At 45.0% G+C, this 23,465-nt stretch overlaps 1 protein-coding gene across 1 annotated transcript in view; it reads left to right on the forward strand.

Annotated features, from left to right (window-relative positions):
- The first annotated feature begins 362 nt into the window (after positions 1 to 362).
- SGSM3 (small G protein signaling modulator 3) overlaps positions 363 to 23,465 on the forward strand; it is a 32,065-nt gene continuing 8,962 nt past the window's right edge. The window contains exons 1-4 of the mRNA XM_084879096.1: positions 363 to 483; positions 19,448 to 19,565; positions 20,294 to 20,379; positions 20,803 to 20,869. Of these exons, the coding sequence (XP_084735222.1) occupies positions 19,559 to 19,565; positions 20,294 to 20,379; positions 20,803 to 20,869 (160 nt within the window). The 5' untranslated portion in view covers positions 363 to 483; positions 19,448 to 19,558. The remainder of the gene's footprint in view (positions 484 to 19,447; positions 19,566 to 20,293; positions 20,380 to 20,802; positions 20,870 to 23,465) is intronic.

The raw sequence follows: 23,465 nt of genomic DNA on the forward strand, positions 1-23,465 counted from the left end.
TGTGAATTGAGTAAGCGTGGATCGGGCTGGTCTTGTACTGGTTCTGTACACTCGTAAAGAAGGCACTTAAATATTTAGAAAATGAGCATCAAGTTCGTGACCCTCCTTCCCAGAGACCTGTCGCGTCTATCCCCTATCCTGACAGCCGGTTCGCCCCATTTTGTCCAAAGCTCCTCGGGCTGCGGTGCAGACAGGAGGCCGGTGGACGTTGCTAGGCTAAAAATGGGCTTCGAAGGTGGGTCAGCTCTGAAAGGGGGCTCGAAAGCGCAGTCGGGGGCGTGCAAACCTCGCCGCTCCCGCCCACCGGGCCCGGAGGACTCCAGCCCCCAGCATGCCCCGCGGCCGCACTGCTGGGCCCTGCGCGCGTGCGCAGAGGCGCCGCGGAGCGCTGACTGGGTCGGAGGCGCGCAGCTGCGAGCCCGGCCCGGCGGCTCTGAGGTGGCGGGGCGGCGGCGGCGGCAGCTGGACCTCTCCGGTGGGCGCGTGAGTGCGCGGGAGCGGCGCGGGCCGGCGGGGTCTGCGGGGCCGAGGCCACTCATGCCCCTCGGCTTGGGCCGCGGGGGCGGCCGCGGGCGGGCGGGCGGAGGGAGATGCACCTCCCGGGCCGCCCTCGCAGGTGCGACGCCGGGTTTGGGGCCGCGGCGGGGGCGTCAGGTGCGGGGCCTGCGGGGCGGGGACGACGCTCCGACCCGCGAGCCCCCGCGTCCCTGCTCGTCCCCGCTCGGAGCGGGCGGCCTCCGGGGCGGGGACCCCCCTCAGGTGGGTCCGCTGGAACGCCGGCGCGGGAGTGGAGGGGGCCTCGAACCCCGGCACGTCCGTCCCCCTCCGGCAGCGGGGGCACTTACAGAACCGGCGCCACTTGCGGGGGCGGGCGTGTGCTTCTTTTTGATGTTTATTTGTTGAAAGAACAGCTGCCTGGAGCCCGCTCACCGCGGGAACTTCCTCAGGTGTCACCGTGGACGCGCTGGCCGGGGTCCCACACGCCGTGACGCTGTTTGGGATTTAACTTTGGGGACATGGGGATACATTAGGATGGCCCGGTGCGATGAGGCCTGGGGTTCGGAAACGCGTTCTCATCCCGGGCTCAGCGGCCCAGATGCTCCAGCGGGGAGGCCGGCGGTGCCGTGCGGCTCGGGCTGGGCTCCTGTTCGGTCCTGGTGGCGCTGAGGGTGTCCTGGAGTGTTTACCCTTCTGTCTCCTTTATTTTATTTTATTATTTTATTTTATTTTATTTTATTATTTTATTTTTATTTATTTTTAATTCAAGCTCCTCATCAGACTGAGAAGAACTGAATTTTCTATTTTGACTTGTTTCCTTGTAGCTTCTGTGATTCTGTTTGTGGTTCTTTGTGGGCACACATACATTTCCTGCTTCTTCCTTCCTCATCTCTTCCCGTTCTCCCTGAACGCGACACAACAGTTACCCCTTCTTTGTTTTAAATCCGTGTTTCTGTTCTCCACGACCAGCTTGTAATTGACTCTAAATAAAGGCCAGGGTCTTTCCTGACTTTTGATAATCCTTAGTGCCTGTAGCCTTTTCGTCGCGGATTGTCGCATTGCCTGGCGTTGGTCCTCTTTCCCACATCCCTTTTTAAGCCTGGAGCTGTGTGATCTGGGAAAGAGGTGGTGGTGTTTCTGTTGATCAGATATAGGTAACAGGTGCGTGGCCAAAGCATTAACTTTAATTTAAAAGGCTGTGAACAGAAATTGTTTAAATATAAAAGGGCTTACTAACCTTATGAGTTTGGGATCTTGTCAGGTTGACAGGAAAGTCCAACTAGAGTAGCACCCCACAGAAAGGAGCCTGGCACGAGGGTGAAATATTGAGAGAGGAATCAGGAGAGACTCATCTCATCCTACAGGCCATCTTTCTGTGCCTGGAGCGGATGCTGGGAACACCTGTTGTCTTAGACGCTCACTGTTCTCTGTGTTTCTCTCTTCTTACTTCTCAATGAGAGTGTTGGCAGGAGCCCAAAATCTTGTCTTTAACATCAATTTCATCTAGTTATTCTCCAGATCCTCTCTGCTCCTCAGCTGGGGACATCAGTAATTTTCCACAGCAGCCATTCGTGAGCTCGTGCAGCCCGTCACAAGGAAGTGGATAGCACAGAGGGTGGTACACACAGAAGTAATAAGAACGTGGTTTCTTTGCCGTCACACAGTACACACAGATTAGAGACGGGAAATCTGGACAGGAGCACACATTACATGGTTGAGTTAGTCCCGGCTTCTGCATACCGCAAAAAGCATTGATAACGTTCATTGAACATCTTCTGTTTGCTAAGCGCTGTAATTGTCACCGTGAGGTGTAGGTATTATTTTCATTTCTATATGTAGGTGTAAGCTGAAGTACAGAAATTCTGAGAATTGCCTGCAATTATAGTGACAGGGCCAGAATTTAACTTCAAGTCTGACTCTGACACCCCTGCTGTTTCTAATGTGCTCGCTGTACTACTACCTTACCAGCAAAGATGTTCAAGTCTTTCTCATTCTCTTTTTTTTTTTTTTTAATATATTTTATTGATTTTTTACAGAGAGGAAGGGAACAAGGGACAGAGAGTTAGAAACATCGATGAGAGAGAAACATCGACCAGCTGCCTCCTGCACACCCCCCACCAGGGATGTGCCCGAAACCAATGTACATACCCTTGACCGGAATCGAACCTGAGACCTTTCAGTCTGCAAATTGACGCTCTATCCACTGAGCCAAACCGGTTTCGGCGTCTTTCTCATTCTTAAAAATGTATAAAGCTTGACTGTGGTCACATTTCTCCTTTAAACTACACCATTTCCTGCCCTTCTCTTCCATTGACTCCTTCTCTTCAGCGGTCGCCAACTTTTCGGACCTCACGGGCCACCAGTCATCAATAGACTGGTCACCTAACACCGCTAGCAGGGTCACCTAAGACCATCGGAAAACACAGATATTTACATTACGACCCATAACAGTAGCACAATTACAGTTATGAAGTAGCAAGGAAAATAATGTTATGGTTGGGGTCACCACAACATAAGGAACTGTATAAAAGGGTCACGCCATTAGAAAGGCTGAGAACCATTGTTTTAGACCACATGTGTCAAACACAAGGCCCGCGGGCCAAATCCAGCCCGCCAGGCCTTGCAATGTGGCCCGCACCGCGCTGTCATCACTGCACTCCGCTGTCAGTTTATGACATTGTCAGTTTATGACTGTTCAGTAAACCATTCGGCCCGCAATTTAGGCTGGATTTTAGATTTTGGCCCCTTCTCTGATTGAGTTCGACACCCCTATTTTAGACAATGGTGCTGGGACTGCATACTTAGGTGGTGTACTTTTAGGAGAAACTGTATCTTGCCAGTGAGAGATGATACACTTGAAATGTACAGTGTAGGTTTTTGAGGCTGACCTGGGAACTGACCCGTAATTTTTTTTCCTTCATATTGCCTGCCTGCAGTGTAAGCTCTATGAAAGTAGAGTTTGTCTTTTTCACCACCTCACTTCTATCTCCTAGAATCGTGGTGAGAGATCAATAGATGTTTGTGGAGCGAACACTTCCTAGAAGGTTGTGTTCTGCACGTGGCAGGTACTGTCTAGTAATACTGTGTGACTGAAAGGTGAGGCAGACTTTCAGTGCACTTGTAAACTGGTTTTGAAGACACCATCGTTTGAATGGCATCACCTCTCCCTCTTTTTGACCAATCAGGCTTGTAACCTGTGGTCACAATTCGTAAATGAGAAGCGAGACATTCACTACATTTCGATCGGCACTGTTAGCTATGTCTTCACTTCCAACATTGCGCCTCTTTTGCAGATCATGCTTTTTCTAACTGTGATGTAGGTTTTTTTCTGTGCTAATGATGTGAATTGTTTTTGGAAAGTTAACTTCTTCGGCATGATTAAATAGCTTTATCAATAAGAGTAACCTCAGGCCTTGGCCGGGTGTCTCAGTTGGAGAGAGTTTGATTCCTGATCAGGGCACATAACTGGGTTGGGAGTTAGATCCCCAGTTGAGGTGTGTATAGGAGGCACCTGGTCAATGTTTCTTCCTCACATTGATGTTTCTCTCTCCCTCTCCCCCTTCCTCCCCCCCCCCCTCTCTCTCTCTCTCTTCATTCATATATATATATATATATATATATATATATATATATATATATATATATCTGGGAGGATTTAAATCCTCTGGGAGGATTTAAAAATAAAAAAGAGTAACATCAGAAATGAGATTGAACACACTAGTCCAGTTATCAGAAGGCTTATTCTTGAGAAAGGCCTGATTTCCAACTAGGGCTAACTTTTTTTTTTTTAACAAAATGGTAAGACCAGGGCCTCTCTAAATATCTAATTAGCCTTCTAACATCCTAAAGACATGAAACAACAAATCATTTCCCTCTTCTTGTGTTTGAGTTTCATTTGTAAATATTCTTAATTTGTGTGACTTGAGGTTAGGGTTAAAGTCCAAATACCACTGTGTGTGTGTGTGTGTGTGTGTATGTGTGTGTGTGTGTGTGTGAACTCCAAACTATAGTAATTAGGAGCACCTAACTCTGACGTTCAAATTCTGGCTCTACCACTTTAAACTTTGATATAACTTCCCAATGCCTCATTTTCCTTTTCTGTAGAATTGGAATAATTACTACCGTGTTTCTTCAAAAATAAGACATCCTCTGAAAATAAGACCCACTTACAGGTTTCCTTCTGAGTGAAATATAAGGCATCCCCCTGAAAATAAGGCCCCCCTTAGGCTAAACATGAGAGATTTGGTCCACTGATTCTGAAAGAAATGGAGTCACAAGAAATTCACCAGGAAATTCAGGAATTGGATTGTTATGATGATGTTCCAGAAGATGATGACATGATTGTCATTGAATAAATGAGTAAATTCTTGATACTGTAGGATTCACAGTTTGTCTGGTTTGTGTTGACAACTACCGTACTACCGTCCCCTATACAGGTAATAAATTTCCTTTATTTTCATTTAACAATAAATGTGTACTGTATTCTTCTTCATGGAAAAATAAAGACAACCCCTGAAAATAAGACCTAGCGCATCTTTGGGAGCAAAAATTAATATAAGACACTGTCTTATTTTCGGGGAAACAGGGTACTACCACCACCACCATCACCACTCATAATAATAGTTAATACTTATTGGGTATTTACTATATACTAGACACAGAATTTTATTATATTAACTCAGTCTTTATAACCGCCCTATATATTATTAGTATTATGCCCACTTAATGTGAGGAGACAGTCACAGAAATGTTGAGGAACTTGTTTAAGGCCACACAAATAAGTGGTGGGATCAGCACTTGAACCTGGGTAGTCAGACTCCAGAGTTTGTACTCATAACCTCCTACTTCGTAGGGTTGTTTTGAAGATGAAATAAAATCTAGGTAATGTGTCCGACAACTACAGTTGTACTGGTCAGTGTGGTGTAATAGGACGGCTCCGGAGTCACTGAGGGTTCGGCGTGAGCATTGCTTAACCTCTCTGAGCCCTGGTGTTCTCAGGTTTCTTAGCTCAGTGGTAAATGCTCAGTAAATATTTCCCTTGGTGCCTCCCTTATAATACCCAGTCCATTCACTGCCACAGAGTAAATAGGGTTGGTTTGCCATACTTTAGGGTTATTATGTAGTTATTCTCATCCGCAATTGAAACATCCGCAGTAATTGTATAGCTGGTATGGCCAAATAGATGACTTAAAGGTAAGTAATTTGCACACCTGTGTGGTTTAATTATATGAGGAAGAGGGACCTTATCAACTTCATTTATGATCTCATGTTAAGTACTGTATGCTTCTAGGTTAATATAAAACTTTAAACACACAGTTCTCCGTGGCCTTTTTTTGCTAGTTGGTCTTCAAGGAGCTTCTTTTCCTCAGACACTCTTGCCTGCCATTTTTCAGAGCTCCCTGAATGTTGAGTGCAGTTAGCTAATGGTCATTTGTTTCACTTTTACTTCTAAGGAAGTGGTTGCCCCGCTCCCCCTGGTTGTGGGAATGGCAGAAGGTCCGTGCAGCACCGTGCTTTTGCTTCCTTGTCGCTAGCCAGGTACTGCCAGGCTATAAACGGAGGGGAGTGGTCCTTGGAGGGACTCAGGAAGGTAGCTAGATTACCTGGGGTGATTAATTATCTTACAGGAAGACCTGGAGTGGATGAGCGTGGCTCAGAAGTCTGGCCGCAGAGTTTCATGTAACGCGTGCTGCTGTGCAGGAAAGGGGTGGTTGTGCCTGAGCTTGCGGAACAGGGATGAGGTTCCTGTTTCCATGATCTGTTCTTTCACAGTCTGCTCTGCCTCGCACAGTCACCCCCAGCTCTGCCCAAAGGAACACTCTCTATGGCCACAAAGGAAATATTGACTCAGGGAAGGGAAATCAGTCCCAGCTGTAAACCTGTGGGAGCAGGAGCAGGAGTGGAGCTCAAAATAGAGTCAATTATTGGAGTCATTTTGCTCTTCTGCTGATGCCAGTTTTGGGGGAGTCAGTTGAGAAATGTGGATAATGTAGTGGGTGTTTACTTGATATGTCTTTGGCAATAAGGGAGATAAAGGGTGATATGAATAATAAAGATGTTTTCAAAAAGAATGAGGTGACTGGAGCAGGGAACCAGTTCAAGATTAGTGCCACTTAGCTGCCTTATCATCGTGATGGTCGGGGCCCACCATTTGAGACGTACCTTATATACTGTTGCTTCATTTACGTAGCAGCATGCTCTGAGAGAAAGTAGGTGGGTTCCAAAGTCGGAAAGAAGTATTCTATGGCTGGAGCATAGAGCATGTGTTGAGGGCGAATGAGAGGTAGGTGTTGAGAGATGAAGTTGGAATGGTTAGCAAGGATTACTAGGTCATTCAGGGTCTTATAAGCCAAGTTATCAAATTTGGATTTTTTCCTAAAGTCAAAGGGAAGAAAAAAGGGCTTAAAGAGAAGGAAATCACGAGTTGCATTTCTAAAGGATTTCTCTGGCTGCAGAATAGAGAGTAGATGGGGCTTGGGGTGAGAGGGTAGGGATCCCAGTTGAGAGATTTGTAATAACCATGGTGGTGAGAATGAAACACTAGCAACAAGGGGGGGGGGGGGGGGGAAGGAAATTCAGAAAATATTAGGAAAAACCTAAGAGTTGGGAGTGGATGAAGGAGAATCCATTAGCCGTGAGGCTGAAGAGAGTGGGTGGGTAGGTGATAATGCCAGTTTCCTGAGATAGGGACCACTGTTTTGCTCTTTGCCTTTTTCGCTTAATGCTGTATCTTGAAGGTCATTCCCTATTAATGCATAAATAGCTGACCTATTCTTTTTTGACAGATGCACACTATTCCATTATATACATGTACTGCCCTTTATTTAATCCATTTTAATGGGTTTTAGATTTTCTAATATTTTTCAATCACAAGCAGTGTTGTACAGATTTTTTTTTTAAATTGATTTCAGAGAGGAAGAGAGAGATAGAAGCATCAATGATAAGAGGGAATCATTGATTGGCTGCCTCCTCCTGCACACCCCTTACTGGGGATGAAGCCTGCAACCTGGGCATGTGCCCTTGACCGGAATCGAACCCGGGATCCTTCAGTCTGCAGGCTGATGTTTTATCTGCTAAGCCAAACGTGCTAGGGCAGGAGTGTCCTTGTATATGAATCATTTTGTTGAAATGTAGAATAAGTTTCCAGAAATGGAAATTGCTGGACCATGGGGCCTAAATGTTTTAATACAGCTTTGCTTATTAGAGTTCCTGGCACTTAGAAAGTCTGCAATGAATGGTAGCTATTAGGATGGATGTGTTATAGATGGGTTGTACAGTATGCTACAGGTAGAGGGAATAGGGGCTTCTGACACAGCCAGAGTGGGGAGTGTCAGAGAAGGCTTCCGGAGGAATTGCCTGTGCTGAGCCTTGAAGAAGGAGAAGTCAGGTGATGTGGAGGGCATTACAGACAGAGGAAGCTCAAGGAGCCAGGCACATGACCTCAAAAAGGATCTTGTACGTGGAGATCTACCAGGAGTTTGGCATTCCCTCCATTCAGCAGTCTGCCCCTATCATGGGTCAAAGCTCTTAAGAGTAAGGCAGGCTTTACTGAAGAAACGGAATAACAAAGGGATCTTACTTTGCAACAACACAGAATGGGGTTTGGAATTATCCTTTTCTGCAAAAGCATCTATTTGGTCCTTACCCCGAGGCCTCCTCAAACCCAGATGCACGTGTTAATGTCTCATAGGGGTTTTGTTGTACAGATGCAGCTCCTTACCTTGTCTGTGGACCTCTCTTCTCTCTCCCCCCCCCCCCCCAATAGTCCAGGCCACCTCTATGGTCCATTCTCCCGTCTCCAAATTTCTCTCTTGATTTCTTTTGCTAAGTCATTGATAAATCTTTCCTTTCTTCTAATTTATGCCTTCAAAGTTTACCCTCCACCTTCAGGGAGTTTATTTTCCCAAACAAAGATAAACTCTTTCTCTGAGAAGCCTTCTGGAGCCAACTATTAAAAAGCAATTTTTTCAGCCGAAACTGGTTTGGCTCAGTGGATAGAGCGTTGGCCTGCGGACTGAAAGGTCCCAGGTTCGATTCCAGTCAAGGGCATGTACGTTGGTTGCGGGCACATCCCCCGTAGGGGGTGTGCAAGAGGCAGCTGATCGATAATTCTCTCTAATCGATGTTTCTAACTCTATCCCTCTCTCTTCCTCTCTGTAAAAAATCAATAAAATATATTTTTTTAAAAAGAAGTACTATGACAATAGCACTTTTCTAAAATTAAAAAAAAAAAGCAATTTTTCACTCTGCTATAATTATACAATTTTAAATTCACTTTAGGGGTCATTATTGTCTGCTTCAACTGGCATCATGTTAAACTCCATTACCAGTCATTTATTGCTAACCTAATCTTTTTTTAAAAAATATATTTTATTGATTTTTTACAGAGAGGAAGGGAGAGAGATAAAGAGCTAGAAACGTCGATGAGAGAGAAACATCGACAAGCTGCCTCTTGCACACCCCCTACCGGGGATGTGCCCGCAACCAACGTACATGCCCTTGGCCGGAATTGTACCTGGGACCTTTCAGTCCGCAGACCAACGCTCTACCGCTGAGCCAAACCGGTTTCGGCCGCTAACCTAATCTTATACTTTGATTTTTATTAACAGAGTTGACACTAAAGTCAAGAAAGCAGACTTTAAAAATCCAAATCCTCTCCCAAGTGAGACAGATGTGTTAATGTCATTTTTAAAAATCTTTAGAGCAAGAGTACCTCACAGCATTATTTTTATTGCAAAAAAAATGCTCTTTAGGTGCTTCAATATTGAGTTTTAAAGTGTTGTGTTTTTTTCCCCAGCAATTGCTTAGACCAGTAGTCGGCAAACTCATTAGTCAACAAGAGCCAAATATCAACAGTATAATGATTGAAATTTCTTTTGAGAGCCAAATTTTTTAAACTTAAACTTCTTCTAATGCCACTTCTTCAAAATAGACTCACCCAGGTCATGGTATTTTGTGGAAGAGCCACACTTTAAGGGGTCAAAAGCTACATGCGGCTCGTGAGCCGTGAGCCGCAGTTTGCCGACCACGGACTTAGACTATGGGAAACTTGTTAGAGTCTCTTATATTTTTACCTTTTAGCAGCTTAGGGAGTTCCTGACTTCACAGGTTGCTAAGATGTCAAATTCATGCTGAGTAGTGTAAGTAAAGTGTTAGTTACAAATGAGAGAGAAAGGGATCCTTTTCACAGTTACAAATAAGCTATTGCTAACAGTTTACACCTTTTTATTTTTCACTTGTGCTTTTCTTGGTTTTGTATAAACATTAAATCCCCTGAGGAGATGGATATTTAAATTGATAAGTAGTAGCTTTGACAGAGAAAGAGCTGGGAAAACAGAAAGGCTACTGGTGTTGTATGTTCAGAACTTCATTTGTGGGCTTCAGAACACACTCAGGTAGGACACTTCTTATTCCTCAGTGTTCTACGATACTTAAATGTCATTTAAAAAAAAATTGAGATATAGCCTTGACTGGTTTGGCTCAGTGGATAGAGGGTCGGCCTGCAGACTCAAGGGTCCCAGGTTCGATTCCAGTCAAGGGGATGTACCTTGGTTGCAGGCACATTCTCAGTGAGGGGTGTGCAGGCGGCAGCTGATCAATGTTTCTCTCTCAATGATGTTTCTAACTCTCTATTCCTTTCCTCTCTGTAAAATTCAATAAAATATATTAAAAAATTAAAAATAAAATAAAAATTGAGATATAATTTATGCACTACAAAGTCACAGTTTTTAAAGTATACAGTTCAGAGGTTTTCAGTGTATCCACTGTGTTGTGCAACCATTACCACTGTCAAATTTCAGAATATTTTTAGCATCCCAAAAAGGAACTCTGTACCCCTTATGAGTCATTCCCTATTTTCCCCTCCCTCCATCCCCTGGTAACCACTAATCTACTTACTGTCTCTATCGATTTGTCTATTCCAGGCATCCTATCTAATAAAAGAGTAATATGCAAATTAACCATCACTCCACTACAAGCATGGCCAGGGCGGATGCTGGTGTCCTCGCCAAGGTGATGATGCTAGCATCCCACACCCAGGCCACCTAACGCTAGGCTGCTGGGCCGGGGGTGAGCTCTGAGTCACCGAAACACAGTGTGGGACACACCCCCGACCCAGCCGACAGAAGCCCAGTAAGCGCTGGGCCGAGGGTGAGCTATGAGCCGCTGCTGTGCAGGTTGGGACACTCCAAGCGGACAGAAACCCAGCTGACAGAACCGGGCTGCTGGGCTGGGGGCTGCTCAGAGCCACGGCTTGGGACATGCCCCTGGCCCAGCGGACAGAAATCCAGTTAAATTCTTTCCTGTTCCCAGTCTTAGGGGAAAAGCTATCAGTCTTTGATCATTAAGTGTGATGTGAACTATAGGATTTTTTTATAAATGCCCTTTATTTGGTTAAAGAAATTTTCATGTATTTCTATTTGAGTTATCATGAATAGATATTAACTTTTATCAAATGCTTGTTCTATTGAGTTAATTATATAGTTTTGCTTCTTTGGTGTGTTGATATGGTTTTTAAATATTGAAAAAATCTTGCATTCCCAAGATAAAGCCAACTTGGTCATGACGGTATTGTTTTTCTAAGTATTGTAATTTTATGTGTATTGTGTGATTTTATGTATTGGCATAAAGTTGTTCATAATGTTCTCTTGTTACATCAATTTTTCTCTTTTTTTGTTTTCTACTTCATTGATTTCTGTTTTTATCTTTGCTTTCTTTTTTTTTTTTTTTTTTGGCCTACTTTGGATTAAACCCATCAATAAGTTCAACAATTTAGATAATGGACAAATTTCTTAAAAGTACACAAACAACCAAAATAGAGCTCACTCAAGAAGAAAAAGATGATTGGAATAGTCTTATCTCTGTTAAAGAAATTGTAGTTGGAAACCTTCCTACAAAGAAAACTCCAGGCGCACATGACTTCATTGGTGATTTTTACTCAACATTTAAGAAAGAAATAATACCAATTTCTATACAAACTCTTTTTGAAAATTGAAGAGAGGAGACTACTTCCCAAATCATTCTGTAAACATTATCCTGATAACAAAATAAGAAAAAGGTATTAACAGGAAAGAAAAATACAAATCAGATATCTTCCATGAACATAACTGCAAGAATTCTAAACAGAATATATTAAAAGGTTAATACATCAGGATGATTCCGTTGGGTGAGCTTTGGGTGTTAACTCCTCTTACAGGTGGTTTTCCTAGCTTTGGGTCCTTTCCTCACACATGTGCTGTGACCAGTATTAAGATGAAGAGTTGGGTGCTGGCCGTTGTTATCAGTGGTTAGAACATCGGCCCATGAACCCAAGAACCATGGGTTTGATTCCTGGTCAAGGGCACTTAGCTGGGTTTCAGGTTTAATCCCCCACCCTACTTGGTGTGCATATAGGAGGCAACCTTTCTACCTCTCTCCCTTTCTTCCTCTTCCTCTCCCTCTCTCCCTCTTCCTTCCCCCTTCCACTCTCTCTCAAAATCAATGGCAAAAATATCCTTGGGTGAGGATTAACAAAAATTAATAGCCCGGCTGGTGCAGCTCAGTGGCTAAGCACCATGCACCAAGAGGTCGCCAGTGCAATTCCTGGTCACAGCACATGCCTGGGCTGCAGACTCGATCCCCAGTAAAGGCATGCATGAGGCAGCCGATCAATGTTTCTCTCTCGTCAGTGTTTCTCTCTCTCCCTCTACCTCCTTCTCTTCCTAAAATCAATAAAAATTAGAAAGATAGATAGATGGATGGATGAAGATTTGGGTTGCCCTGTACATATTTCTGAATTTTGTCTGTGTCAGTTTCTCTTCTCCATTTCTCTGCTCTGCACATTCAAGCTGCTTTAGCTTCTAACTCTCACCTCAGCTCCTGGTCACCTCCCAGCACTACAGCCTGCAGACTCTCCAGGCAGAGACTGAGGAGAGGGTTGTTTTCTCTCAGATTCACTGCCCTGTGCTGCTTGATCTCCAGCATCTGAAAATCACTGTTTTATCTATTTTTCCAGTTTTTTAGTTCAAGTTTGGAGAGTAATATATTTAGTCCTTGTAATTCCATCGTGGCAGATGCAGAAATCCAGAGTTGGAATGTGAAATGAATGAATCAGATTTATTGTGTCAGTACACCAAAATTTGATGAACTTGCCTAATGTTCGACATTAAAATTATTTCAAATTATTGTTGTGTGTAGATAATGCTGCAGTAAACCTTTCATGCACATATCTTTTGCTTTAATTGAATTATTCTATTGTTTCTAAGGAAATAGTTACTGAATAAAGGATGTGAAAATATTTATGTATATTCCATTCCTAAAGGAATGATCAGTTTACAGCAGTTCATGAGTGAAGTAGATTTTTATCACAAAACTAGTTATTGCCAGCATTGAGTATTTTATTTTAAAATGTTTTTAATTTTTAACTTGTATATGTACACATGTATATATACATATATGCATACAGTTATATATATTTGCATATACATTTTAATAATATGTATATACAATAATTATACCAACATACATACATTCGTGTGTGTGTGTATGGGATGGGGCAAAATTAGGTTTAGTTATTCATATGGAAAATAATACAATCTATACTAATAAAAGGGTAATATGCTAATTAGACTGGACAGCCATCCGGACATCCTTTCAGACAAAACCACGTGGTGGGGTCCAAGACAGAGGCAGTTAGGGGCGGTCAGGTTGGCAGGGGAGGGCAGTTAAGGGTGACCAAGCCGGCAGGGGAAGACAGTTAGAGGCAAACAGGCCAGCAGGCAGAGGTGGTTAGGGGCAATCAGGCAGGCAGGAGAGCAGTTAGGGGCAATCAGGCAGGCAGAGTGGTTAGGGGCAATCAGGCAGGCAGGCAGGTGAGTAGTTAGGAGCCCTTGGTCCCAGATTGTGAGAGGGATTTTTGAGGGATCAGGCCTAAACCAGCAGTTGGACAACCCCTGAGGGGTTCCTGAATTGGAGAGGGTGCAGGCCAGGCTGAGGGATTCCCCCATCCTGTGCACAAATTTCGTGCACCGGGCCTCTAGTAATCCCATATAATAAAGAGGTAATATGCAAATGGTCTTTATGCTGTGATGTGTAACGACCCATCACCAGAAGGGCGGAGCAGCTACAGAAGGGCAGGACAGTGAGCTACGAGTGGCAGAGAGCTACAGGAGGGCAGGGCAGCGAGCTATGTGCAGTGGAGAGCTACAGTGGCAATGGGTGGGGTGGCCAGCTAAGGCAAGTGGCTGCAAGCTACTCGCACATGGATTTGAGCACAGGGCCACTAGTAAATAATAATCCTGTCTAATATAGAGGGAATATGCAAATTGACCATCACTCTGCCACAAAGATGGCTGCGCCCAGTCCTCTCAGCCCCACTGGAGTCCCCCAGTCCTGAGCAGGCAGCATGAGCCGTCTGGCGAAACGCTTGCTTTGTCACCGTGGCGACGAGGCAAGCGTTCCACCCTGGAGGCCTCTGGGCAGTGGGCGTGGAGTGGCCGGAGGGGTGGGGGCGGGCATTCCGCACTGGGCTGCAGATGGGCCCTCTGGCCAGGCCGGTGCAGAATGCTTGTGACGTCACCCTGACGATGAGGCCAGCGTTCTGTGCCCGGCTGCGGATGGGCCTCTGGCCGGGGAGGGCATTTGGGGGCGATCAGGCCAGCGCGGGGCGGGGGGGGGGGGGGGGGGGAGGGGCAGTTGGGTCGAGCAGGCCGGAAAGCAGAGTGGTTAGGAGCCAGTGGTCCTGGATTGCGAGAGGGATCCGACTGGCCTGATCCCACAGGGACATCCACCGAAGGGTCCCAGATTGGAGAGGGTGCAGGCCCAGCTGAGGGACACCCCACGCCCACCCCCATGCATGAATTTCATGCACTGGGCCACTAGTATAAGAATAAACTCTGTTTCATGTACTCACAACTATAAGCCTACTTTTGCTCCACCTGTATGTGTGTGCTCCAGCTCTAAAAGTGATAGACCTCCTACACTCTTTGGTTCTGCAGTTCAAAATCTCCAAGAAGACATCTATTCGACCATCTTTGGTCAAGTGCTCACATCTGGTCTGATCACTTTGCAGTCTGTTAAGTGTTATCATTGGCATGGCTCAGGTCTGCTCACCTAAAACCAGTGAGCTCGGCTCAGGTAGACGAAATCGTGTAAATATCAACAACTTCCCCAAACCGGGCAGTTGGGAAGAGGAAAGGAAGCAGTTTCACAAAGTCGGGTCAGTGTGGTGGGCAGACTGCTGCTTTCTAGACACCTCAGAGGAAGAGAGAATATGGAACAAATAAAATGCTAGTTATTTATTACCATGGCATGAAATGTGCCTTTTGCTTACTTTTTTAAATTGGCTGTTCATTCATTCACCTAATTTATGTAATAAATGTTTATTGAGAGACTTTTGAGAGCCAAGGATGCAGAGAAACAGATGCAGTTGAGTCTAGCGGAGTCATTTGGCCAAAGAAAGGGAAAGGGCTAAAAATGTTATGGGGTAAGTTCTGTGATGGATTTTCTCACAGGGCTTTTTAGGAGCACAGAGAACCTCAGCTATAGGCAGAGAAGAGTCGTGAAGGTACATTAGTGTGTAACAGATCACCCCAAAATTTAGTGGCTTAAAACAACAATAACCATTTATTCTCTTTACCGTTTCTATGAATTGAATTTGGGAGCATGTCAGGAGATTTTGGGAGAGGAGGTCTCATAACATTGTAGTTAGACAGTGGCTGGGTCTGCAGACATCTGAAGGTTTGGGACGAGGGGTCTACTTCCAAGGTGGCTCACTCATGTGGCTGGCAAATCGGTGTTCTCATGACCGGACATGGTGCTGACTTCTCCCAGAGCAAGTGAGTGATACAGGAAACCAGGAGGGAAGCTGTAATGCCATTTACGGCCTATCCTTGGAAGTTATCCACGGCCACTGCTGCTGTATTCTATTGGCCTCAGGGTCAGCTGTGGTTCCGTGTGGAGAGGCCCTACCCAGGGAATGAATATCAGGAGGTGGAATCATTTGAGCCATCTTGGAGGCCGGCTACCACAGAAGGTGTCCTTTGAGTTGAGTCCTGCAGTATAAATAGGATAAGAAGACCATTAGAGACAAAACAATGGAGACACTGGGCAGCTGATAATAGACCACTTGACTGTGTAAGGTGGGTGTGGGGGTGGTAGGAGAGAAAGAGAACCAGATCTTGTAGAACCTCGAATTGCTAGAGAATGTGGCCCTTATTTGGGGATAATGGCAAGCCATTGAAAGAGTACAGCAGGAGATGCAGGTTTCGCATTTGCATTAGGAGGATAATGTTGTTAGGAGGAGGTAGCTGGAAATAGGAGTCTGGAGCTTGCAAGAAAGGTGTCCCTGGATGAGGAGTCTGACAGGTGGTTGTGGAAGCCTGGCAGGTCATGATATTGCCCAGGAATAGCTCCAGAGAGAAGAGCAAGGGCGGAGCCCACACCATTTAGAGATTTGCTGAGGAAGAGAAAACAGAACTTCATTATTTTTCTACTCTACCTTCATAAAAGTACTCCTATATTTTCCTTCATTTCCAATAAAATGCTCATATCCTATTGAGTATTTATTGTCTAATTTTACTTTTTTAAAAGCATTTCTAGTAGCCACATTATCATCTTTCTCCAGCCTTTCTCAGACTTTCCTGGTTTTGTATTCTCACCCAGTTTGTTGTTAGCGATAGCTCTCAGTGTCCTGACATTTCCCGGAACAAAAAAATAGTCTTCAGGATATCAGAGGCCTCTTAGAATACAAGTGCTTTTGCTTTTGCTGCTTACAGCTTTTGTGTTCCCTGGAAAATGTGTGACCACCTGTGCAGTAGGGGCAACTCTGCTGTGTTGTCAAGAAAACTAGGAGAGAACAGGTTAGTAGGTCAGGAGTAGATAAAGGACGAGATCTCTTTAATCTATATCAAGAGTCCCCTACCCACCCCCTGCCTCCCACACCCCAAGGATTTAGAATGACATCTGTTGATCTTCGCTTTGTGAACTTGTAGGAAATGTGAGGTCAACAGACTAGGGGGGAAAATATTGGAGGCAGATTAAAAAGACCGATACCTTTAAGCATTAAATAAAATTTAATTTTCAAAGCTTCTGTTTAGAGCACCTCAAAGTTGTTTCTCAAAAATCTTTGCCTCGCCGTACTTCTGTGACAACAGCAGGCAGCCAGTGACGTGGCTAACTCCTCATTTGCTTCTTCAGGCTCACAGATGGCTGGTTTCCATAGTGATCAGAGGCAGGAAAAACCTGCCTGCCCAGCTTAGCAATGTCACATCCGGCTCCTGTTGGGAATTCAGAGACTCAAGGGCAGTTCATGGGAGATATGGCGCGCGCGCGCGCGCGCGCGTGTGTGTGTGTGTGTGTGTGTGTGTGTGTGTAATTGCAGAGACTCCTTAAAATATATCCAGAATCTGATCATTTCTCACTATAGTAAAGCCAACATCATTCCAACCCCTTCTGCCTTGCTGTCTCTGCACTACTGCCAGAAAGAGCTTTTATTTTGTTTTGTTTTTAATCCTCACCCGAGGATATTTTTTCCATTGAATTTTAGACAGAGTGGAAGGGAGAGACAAAAACACTGATGTGAGAGACACACATCGATTGGTTGCCTCCCACATGCCCCCTACTGTGGATTGAGCCCACAACCCAGCATATGCCCTGACTGAGAATTGAATCTTAACTACTTGATTCATAGGTCAATGCTCAACCACTGAACCACACTGGCGGAGCCAGAACACTGTTTTTTAATCCTTACCTGAGGATATGTTTTCATTGATTTGAGAGAGGGAGAAAAGAAGGGAGATAGATAGGTAGAGTGGGTAGGTAGGTAGATAGGTAGGTAGGTAGATACCCTGTTTCCCCAAAAATAAGACAGTGTCTTATTTTAAGTTTTGCTCCCAAAGATGCGCTAGGTCTTATTTTCAGGGGATGTCTTATTTTGCCATGAAGAAGAATACGGTACACATTTATTGTTAAATGAAAATAAAGGAAATTTATTACCAGTATACGGTATGGTAGTACGGTAGTTGTCAACACAAACCAGACAAACTGTGAATCCTACAGTATCAAGAATTTACTCATTTATTCAATGACAATCATGTCATCATCTTCTGGAACATCATCATAACAATCCAATTCCTGAATTTCCTGGTGAATTTCTTGTGACTCCATTTCTTTCAGAATCAGTGGACCAAATCTCTCATGTTTAGCCTAGGGCGGGCCTTATTTTCTGGGGGATGCCTTATATTTCACTCAGAAGGAAACCTGTAAGTGGGTCTTATTTTCGGAGGATGTCTTATTTTCGGGGAAACACGGTAGGTAGGTAGATAGGTAAGTAGATGGATGATAGATATGCTCCAGATCTCTCAAAGCCGTGGCCTGGTGCTGGAGCTCAGAAGAAGGGGGTGTATAAGAACTGCCTGGGGTTCCAGCAGCCTCCGTGTCACTGAGCCACAATCCTCGCTGGTTTTTATAGCCCAAAGTTACGAGGACTTCTCTTCCCAGGTCTGGAATCCTGGGCTGGGAGTCTGGGGTGGGGCTGGGACCCCTTTATATCCCTCCCAACTGAAAAAAAATGCCACACATGGTGTTTGACCAGCCCTTCCACACCCCCGCCCCTCCTGCTAGTCTCAATGTACTTTGTTTTTCTAGTTGTAGAATCACCAATTTTCAGGCGGTTCTGAATGATGCTTGTTAATGTATTTTTGTTATGATTTTGATGTGGTTGTGGGAGGTGGTAGCTTTTGCCTACACGGCCATCTTGGTTCTGTCTCTGTCTCTATCTCTATCTCTATCTCTCTATCTCTATCTCTCACATTGTGGTTTTGATTGCATTTCCCTGATGACTAAAGATGTCAAGCATTATTTACCAGCTCAGTGGCCACCCACATCTCTTTTTTTGGAGAAAAGTGTATTCATATTTTTTACCCATTTTCTAAATTGAGCTATTTGTCTTTTTGTTGAGTCTTTGTTGTTGTTTGTGTGTGTGTGTGTGTGTGTGTGTGTGTGTGTGTTTTGTTAACATTTTAAAAATTGATTTTAGAGAGAAGAAGGGGGGAGGAGAGAGAAGGGAAAAATAAATATCGATTTGTTGTTCCCCTTATTTATATATTCATTGGTTGATTCTGTATAGAACATCTACCTGACCTGGGTGTATGAGGATGTCACTCTAACCAACTGAGCTATCCGGCCAGGCAAGTCTTTTTTTTCTTTTTTTTATAAATACATTTTTATTGATTTCAGAGAGGGAGGGAGAGGGAGAGAGAAAGAGAATCATTAACAATGAGAGAGAATCATGGATCGGCTGCCTCCTGTATGCCCCTACTGGGGAAGGAGCTCTCAAACTGGGCATGTGCCCTGACCAGGTCAACACTCAACCACTGAGCCACGCCGGCTGGCAAGTCTTTTTCAAGTGAACAAAAAAGGGAGGGGAGGAAGGCAGGGTTTAAACAATGACAGTAGAATTCTGAATTAGATGCAGTTTTCTAGTTTCCAGGCTATAAGGCTAGTGGGAAATGTGGGAGAGCACATTGTTGGAGGAAGTGGAATGTGTGGGTGTTGGCTCAGAAGCTGAGTTGTATTCTCTCTAAAGGATTCCTCAAATATTCAGGCTCAGGAAAACCTATTCACGGAGGTTTTGATGGTGTTGGGTTTTATTTTCTTAATTAAACATTTGTCTGAGCATAGGGCCTCAGGAAGTCTGGATGTGTGATTCTTTCCTTCCTTAATATGGGAACTGAGCGGACCCTCCCCTTGGCTCCAAAGCTGTGGAGAACATTGCTTTTGTAGCTTCTTCAGAGTGGATCTTCTCTCAGATGAAATGTTCAGAAAAAGGCCTTTTCCAGTGTGATTCTCCCTTCCCTTGGTGACCAGTGGCCAGGACTTCCCTCCCCACCGCACTGGGCCAGCAAACGCAGAGTGGTGGGTGAAGGACTCAGGAGGGGCCGCTTCAGAATGACTTCCCCTTTGCTTCTGCCAGGGCACATGTTTCTGGACCAGATGAAGCCTGAGGAGCCTTCCAGCTGTAAGATGTCAGGAAGGAAAAACTTCTGAGTCTGGATCTGCAGAAGACTTGCCTCACCTCTTCACAATGTCAGGTGGGAAGAGGGACCTGGGCGGGGCACTGGGTGAGAAGCTCTGCAGAAAGGAGGAGGCCCCACTCATGTGGTGAAGCGGCTTGTTTGTTTTTCACGTACTTTTGAGGGTCATGACCATCCAGGTAAGAGGTTGAGGAAGGAGGAAGGAGGAAGTCTTCTGGCGGAGCAGCTCAGCTCAGCTCTCCAATTTTCCTTAAGTCTCTGTCCTCTTCCCCCCTTCCCACTGCAGATCCTCACTCTGAGTGGAGGGAGAGGCAAGGAGAGGGAGTTTGGTGGTGCTTTTAACATGCTGGTTTTTGTGGGGGTTTTTTCTTTTCCTTCCCCTAGAAATGTGCACATTCCCGAGTTTCTGCCTCTTCCTACCTGTCACTTTATTTTATTTTAAATGTATTTTGATTTTTCACAGAGAGGAAGAGAGAGGGATAGAGAGCTAGAAACATCGATGAGAGAGAAACATCAACCAGCTGCCTCCTGCACGCCCCCTACTGGGGATGTGCCCACAGCCAAGGTACATGCCCTTGACCAGAATCGAACCTGGGACCTTCCAGTGCGCAGACCAAAGCTCTAACCACTGAGCCAAACCGGTTTCGGGTACCTGTCACTTTAGATGGCGCAGTCATTCCCTTTATGCTGGAGCTCTTGGGATGGGGGTGGATATCTCAACTTGAATTTTCTCTGTGTGCTCTGCATTGCCTTTATCTCCTATTCCTGGTTTTCCTTGCTTTCAGGAAGCCACATACCTTCTGCCTCTGGTCCCTTCTCAGCCCTGACTCCGAGCATATGGCCCCAGGAGATCCTGGCCAAGTACATGCAGGTACAGCAGTGACCAGTGGCTATGCTCCCACTTCGTGGTGCTGGGGGGACCTGCCGCTGCAAGCTCCCAGTGGGTGGCTATGCACCCTGTTCACACAGGGTCAGAGGCCACCATCAGAGATGGCATCTTAGCTCCACATTCTCTGTGAATGAGTCGTTAGGTTAGAGTATTATGGCATTATGTACTCAGTATTATGAGGACACAAATGCCTTGATCTATTTCATTTGACATAAGGGGAAAAGAAAGAAAATGCCAGGCGAATTCGAGAAGGTAGGGGCACCTGTAGCTGAGTGATGAACAGAGGCTTCAGAGGAACACAAAGGTCTTTGATCTGAGTCTGGGCAGCATCATGGGCAGCATATCCAGAACCTGTGGTTCTAGATTGGAGGCTGCATGACTGACTCTTCCTAATTCTGGTTCTAGAAGGAAGAGTCAATGGAGCAACCAGAGTTCTACTACGACGAGTTCGGCTTCCGGGTGGACAAGGAAGGTGAGATTAAGCCCTGTGGGTGTCATTTTGCAGGTGTTCTTGGCGAGGACCCTAGTTCCAGGGTCCCTCGTTGCTGTTCAAGCCCAAGTTGTTTAGGGGTCAACTGGTGGTTGGTAATCTGTGTACACAGAGAGCCAACTTAAGTTATTCTCGATTTTTTACCATGAGGGTGAACAGTGCCCCTAACCTGTGTTGTTCAAGGAACTGTGATTTTTTTAGATTAATTTTATTAATCTTTATTTGATAATAAAAACAATGTTCCTTGTAGAGAAGTTGAAAATACAGAAAAGTATAAAGATTAAAACAAAATAACCTATAATCCCACAACCTGAAGATAACTGCTGACACTTTAGTGTATCCTTTTCTAGCTTTGTGTTTATAACTATATATTGAATTGTACCCGCCTTGGCTGAATTCCACTGAGTCTCCTATCTACCTACTCCAGGACTTCTGTGATGATCAAAGAGATGAGGCACGGGAAAATGCTTCACAGACATTTGGTTAAAGTGTAAAATGTTTGCACCTGGCTATAAAGCAAGTCATGTTTCTGAACTGAAGAAACTCCAAGGGGGCTAGTTGCAAGGGAGAAGAAGCTGGGTGTTGTTACATGATGTCATTACCTGGTGTCCATAGCTACCATTTCTGGGCTGGGCTGGGCTGTGGGTTGCATTTTGCGCCATTGGGTCTCGGCAGCATTGGCTGTGATTTGGTGTGTGTTGGTCCAGGGTGGTAACAGGGCCTGTGTCCCACTTCGGGGAAGTTGAGTGTTGCTTTGTAGGCACCAGGTCTGCAGTGCCATTTCTTTGTGCATGGCCAGTGTGTGTCACAGCAGCTCCTGCCTTGAGTGTCTGCCCCGGGTAGTCAGTGTGTTTCATAGTGACCAGTTGGAGGAACACTTAGCATATTAGCCTTTATTGACTATATATATATTATTGACTATATTCCCAATGCTGTGCTTTACATCTCCGTGACTATTCTGTAATTACCAATTTGTACTTCTTTATTTTCTTTTTTTTTAATTAATTTTATTGGGGTGACATTGATTAATAAAATTAGGTTTTTCCCTGGCTAGTGTGGCTTAGTAGGTAGAGTGTTGGCCCATGCACCAAAGGGTCTCATATTCGATCCTCAGCCCATCAGGGTGCACATGGAAGGCAACCAAGTGATGTCTCTCTTTCTCACATGGATGTTTCTCTCCCCCTCCTCTGTCTCTCCCTTTTTCTTCCTCTCATCCACTCTCTCTCAAAATCTATGTAAAAACTATCCTCAGGTGAGGATTAACAAAAAATTTATTTTATATATTTTATATTGTTAAATATTTTATACATGTTTCAAGTGTACATTTCTGTGATACATGATCTGTATATTGCATCGTGTGCCCACCACCCAAAGTCAAATCATCTTCCATTACCATACGTTTGGCCCCTTTTACCCTTTACTCCCCCATTGTCCTTATATACATATTTGTAGAGTTTTTAAAAATACTAGTGGCCCAGTGCATGAAATTTGTGCACTCGGGGTGGGAAGTCCCCAGCCTGGCCTGTGCCCTGTCATAGTGCCGGAGCCCCACAGTCCGTGGCCCATGAGAGTAGGCCCCGCCCACCCATCTGGGGCTCCTCGATGGATCGCCCCAAAGAGGCCAGAGCTGGGATCCCGCCTCTGTGCCGTGTGGAGCCGAGGGATCACCAGCGCCCCTGGTGAGATTGTGATGGCATGATGCAAGTCCCCAATGCTGCAAGTCCCCGCCCACCCCCTCCTGCTGTGCACGCAGCATGCGGATGGTTCGTTACGCATGAGGGCATCCTGACTATTTGCATATTACCCTTTTATTAGTATACATTTTTCTATTGACATTTTAGAGAAAGAGGGAGGAGGGGAGGGAGAGAGACACATCAATCAGCTGCCTCCTGCACACCCAGCACTGGGGGTTGAGCCTGTACTGTACCCAGGCGTGTGCCCTGACCAGGAATCGAACTGGCTACCTCCTGGTACGTGCATGTGTTCAACCAGCTGAGCCACCAGCCAGGCTACATGTTTTTATGTTGCTCTTAGAGTTCAACATCATTCCATGTGCATTTTTTTCTGTTAAACAATGTTTTAAAGCATATTTTTCAGTGGCTGCATAATATCCCATTATAAGGGGTTTATCATATTATTTTTTATAACCATGTTTCTGAGTGGGCCTGCAGGCCATTTCCATTGTTTCCTAGTATAAATGCACCTGCTGGTTCCTGAGTGGGCTCTGGGGAAAGCCATTTTCCAGAACCCAGGACGGCCTCTCACTGTGACTAGATATAACCGTAACTAAAGATTTTAATTGGTTGAAACCAGTCATCTTCAGGTCATTCATATTTACAATTCTGGCATACGTTTTCCTTATTCTCTCGTTTGTAGGCATATATTGGCAAGTCAGAGCTCAGGGAACTCAGGAAACTTTCTAGTGTGATGGAGACAGTCTATCTCCATGGAGACAGTGTTTATACATTTGTTTATCGATACTCAGCAAAATGGTCCCTTAACATTTGTGCATTTTACTGTGTGAAAATTCACTAACGGTGGAATTCTAGAAAGCTGAGGCTGTGACTTAGGGTGAGTG

The sequence above is a fragment of the Pipistrellus hanaki genome (genome assembly GCF_964339955.1).
Source record: "Pipistrellus hanaki genome assembly, chromosome: 3".
Taxonomy (NCBI): Eukaryota; Metazoa; Chordata; class Mammalia; order Chiroptera; family Vespertilionidae; genus Pipistrellus; species Pipistrellus hanaki.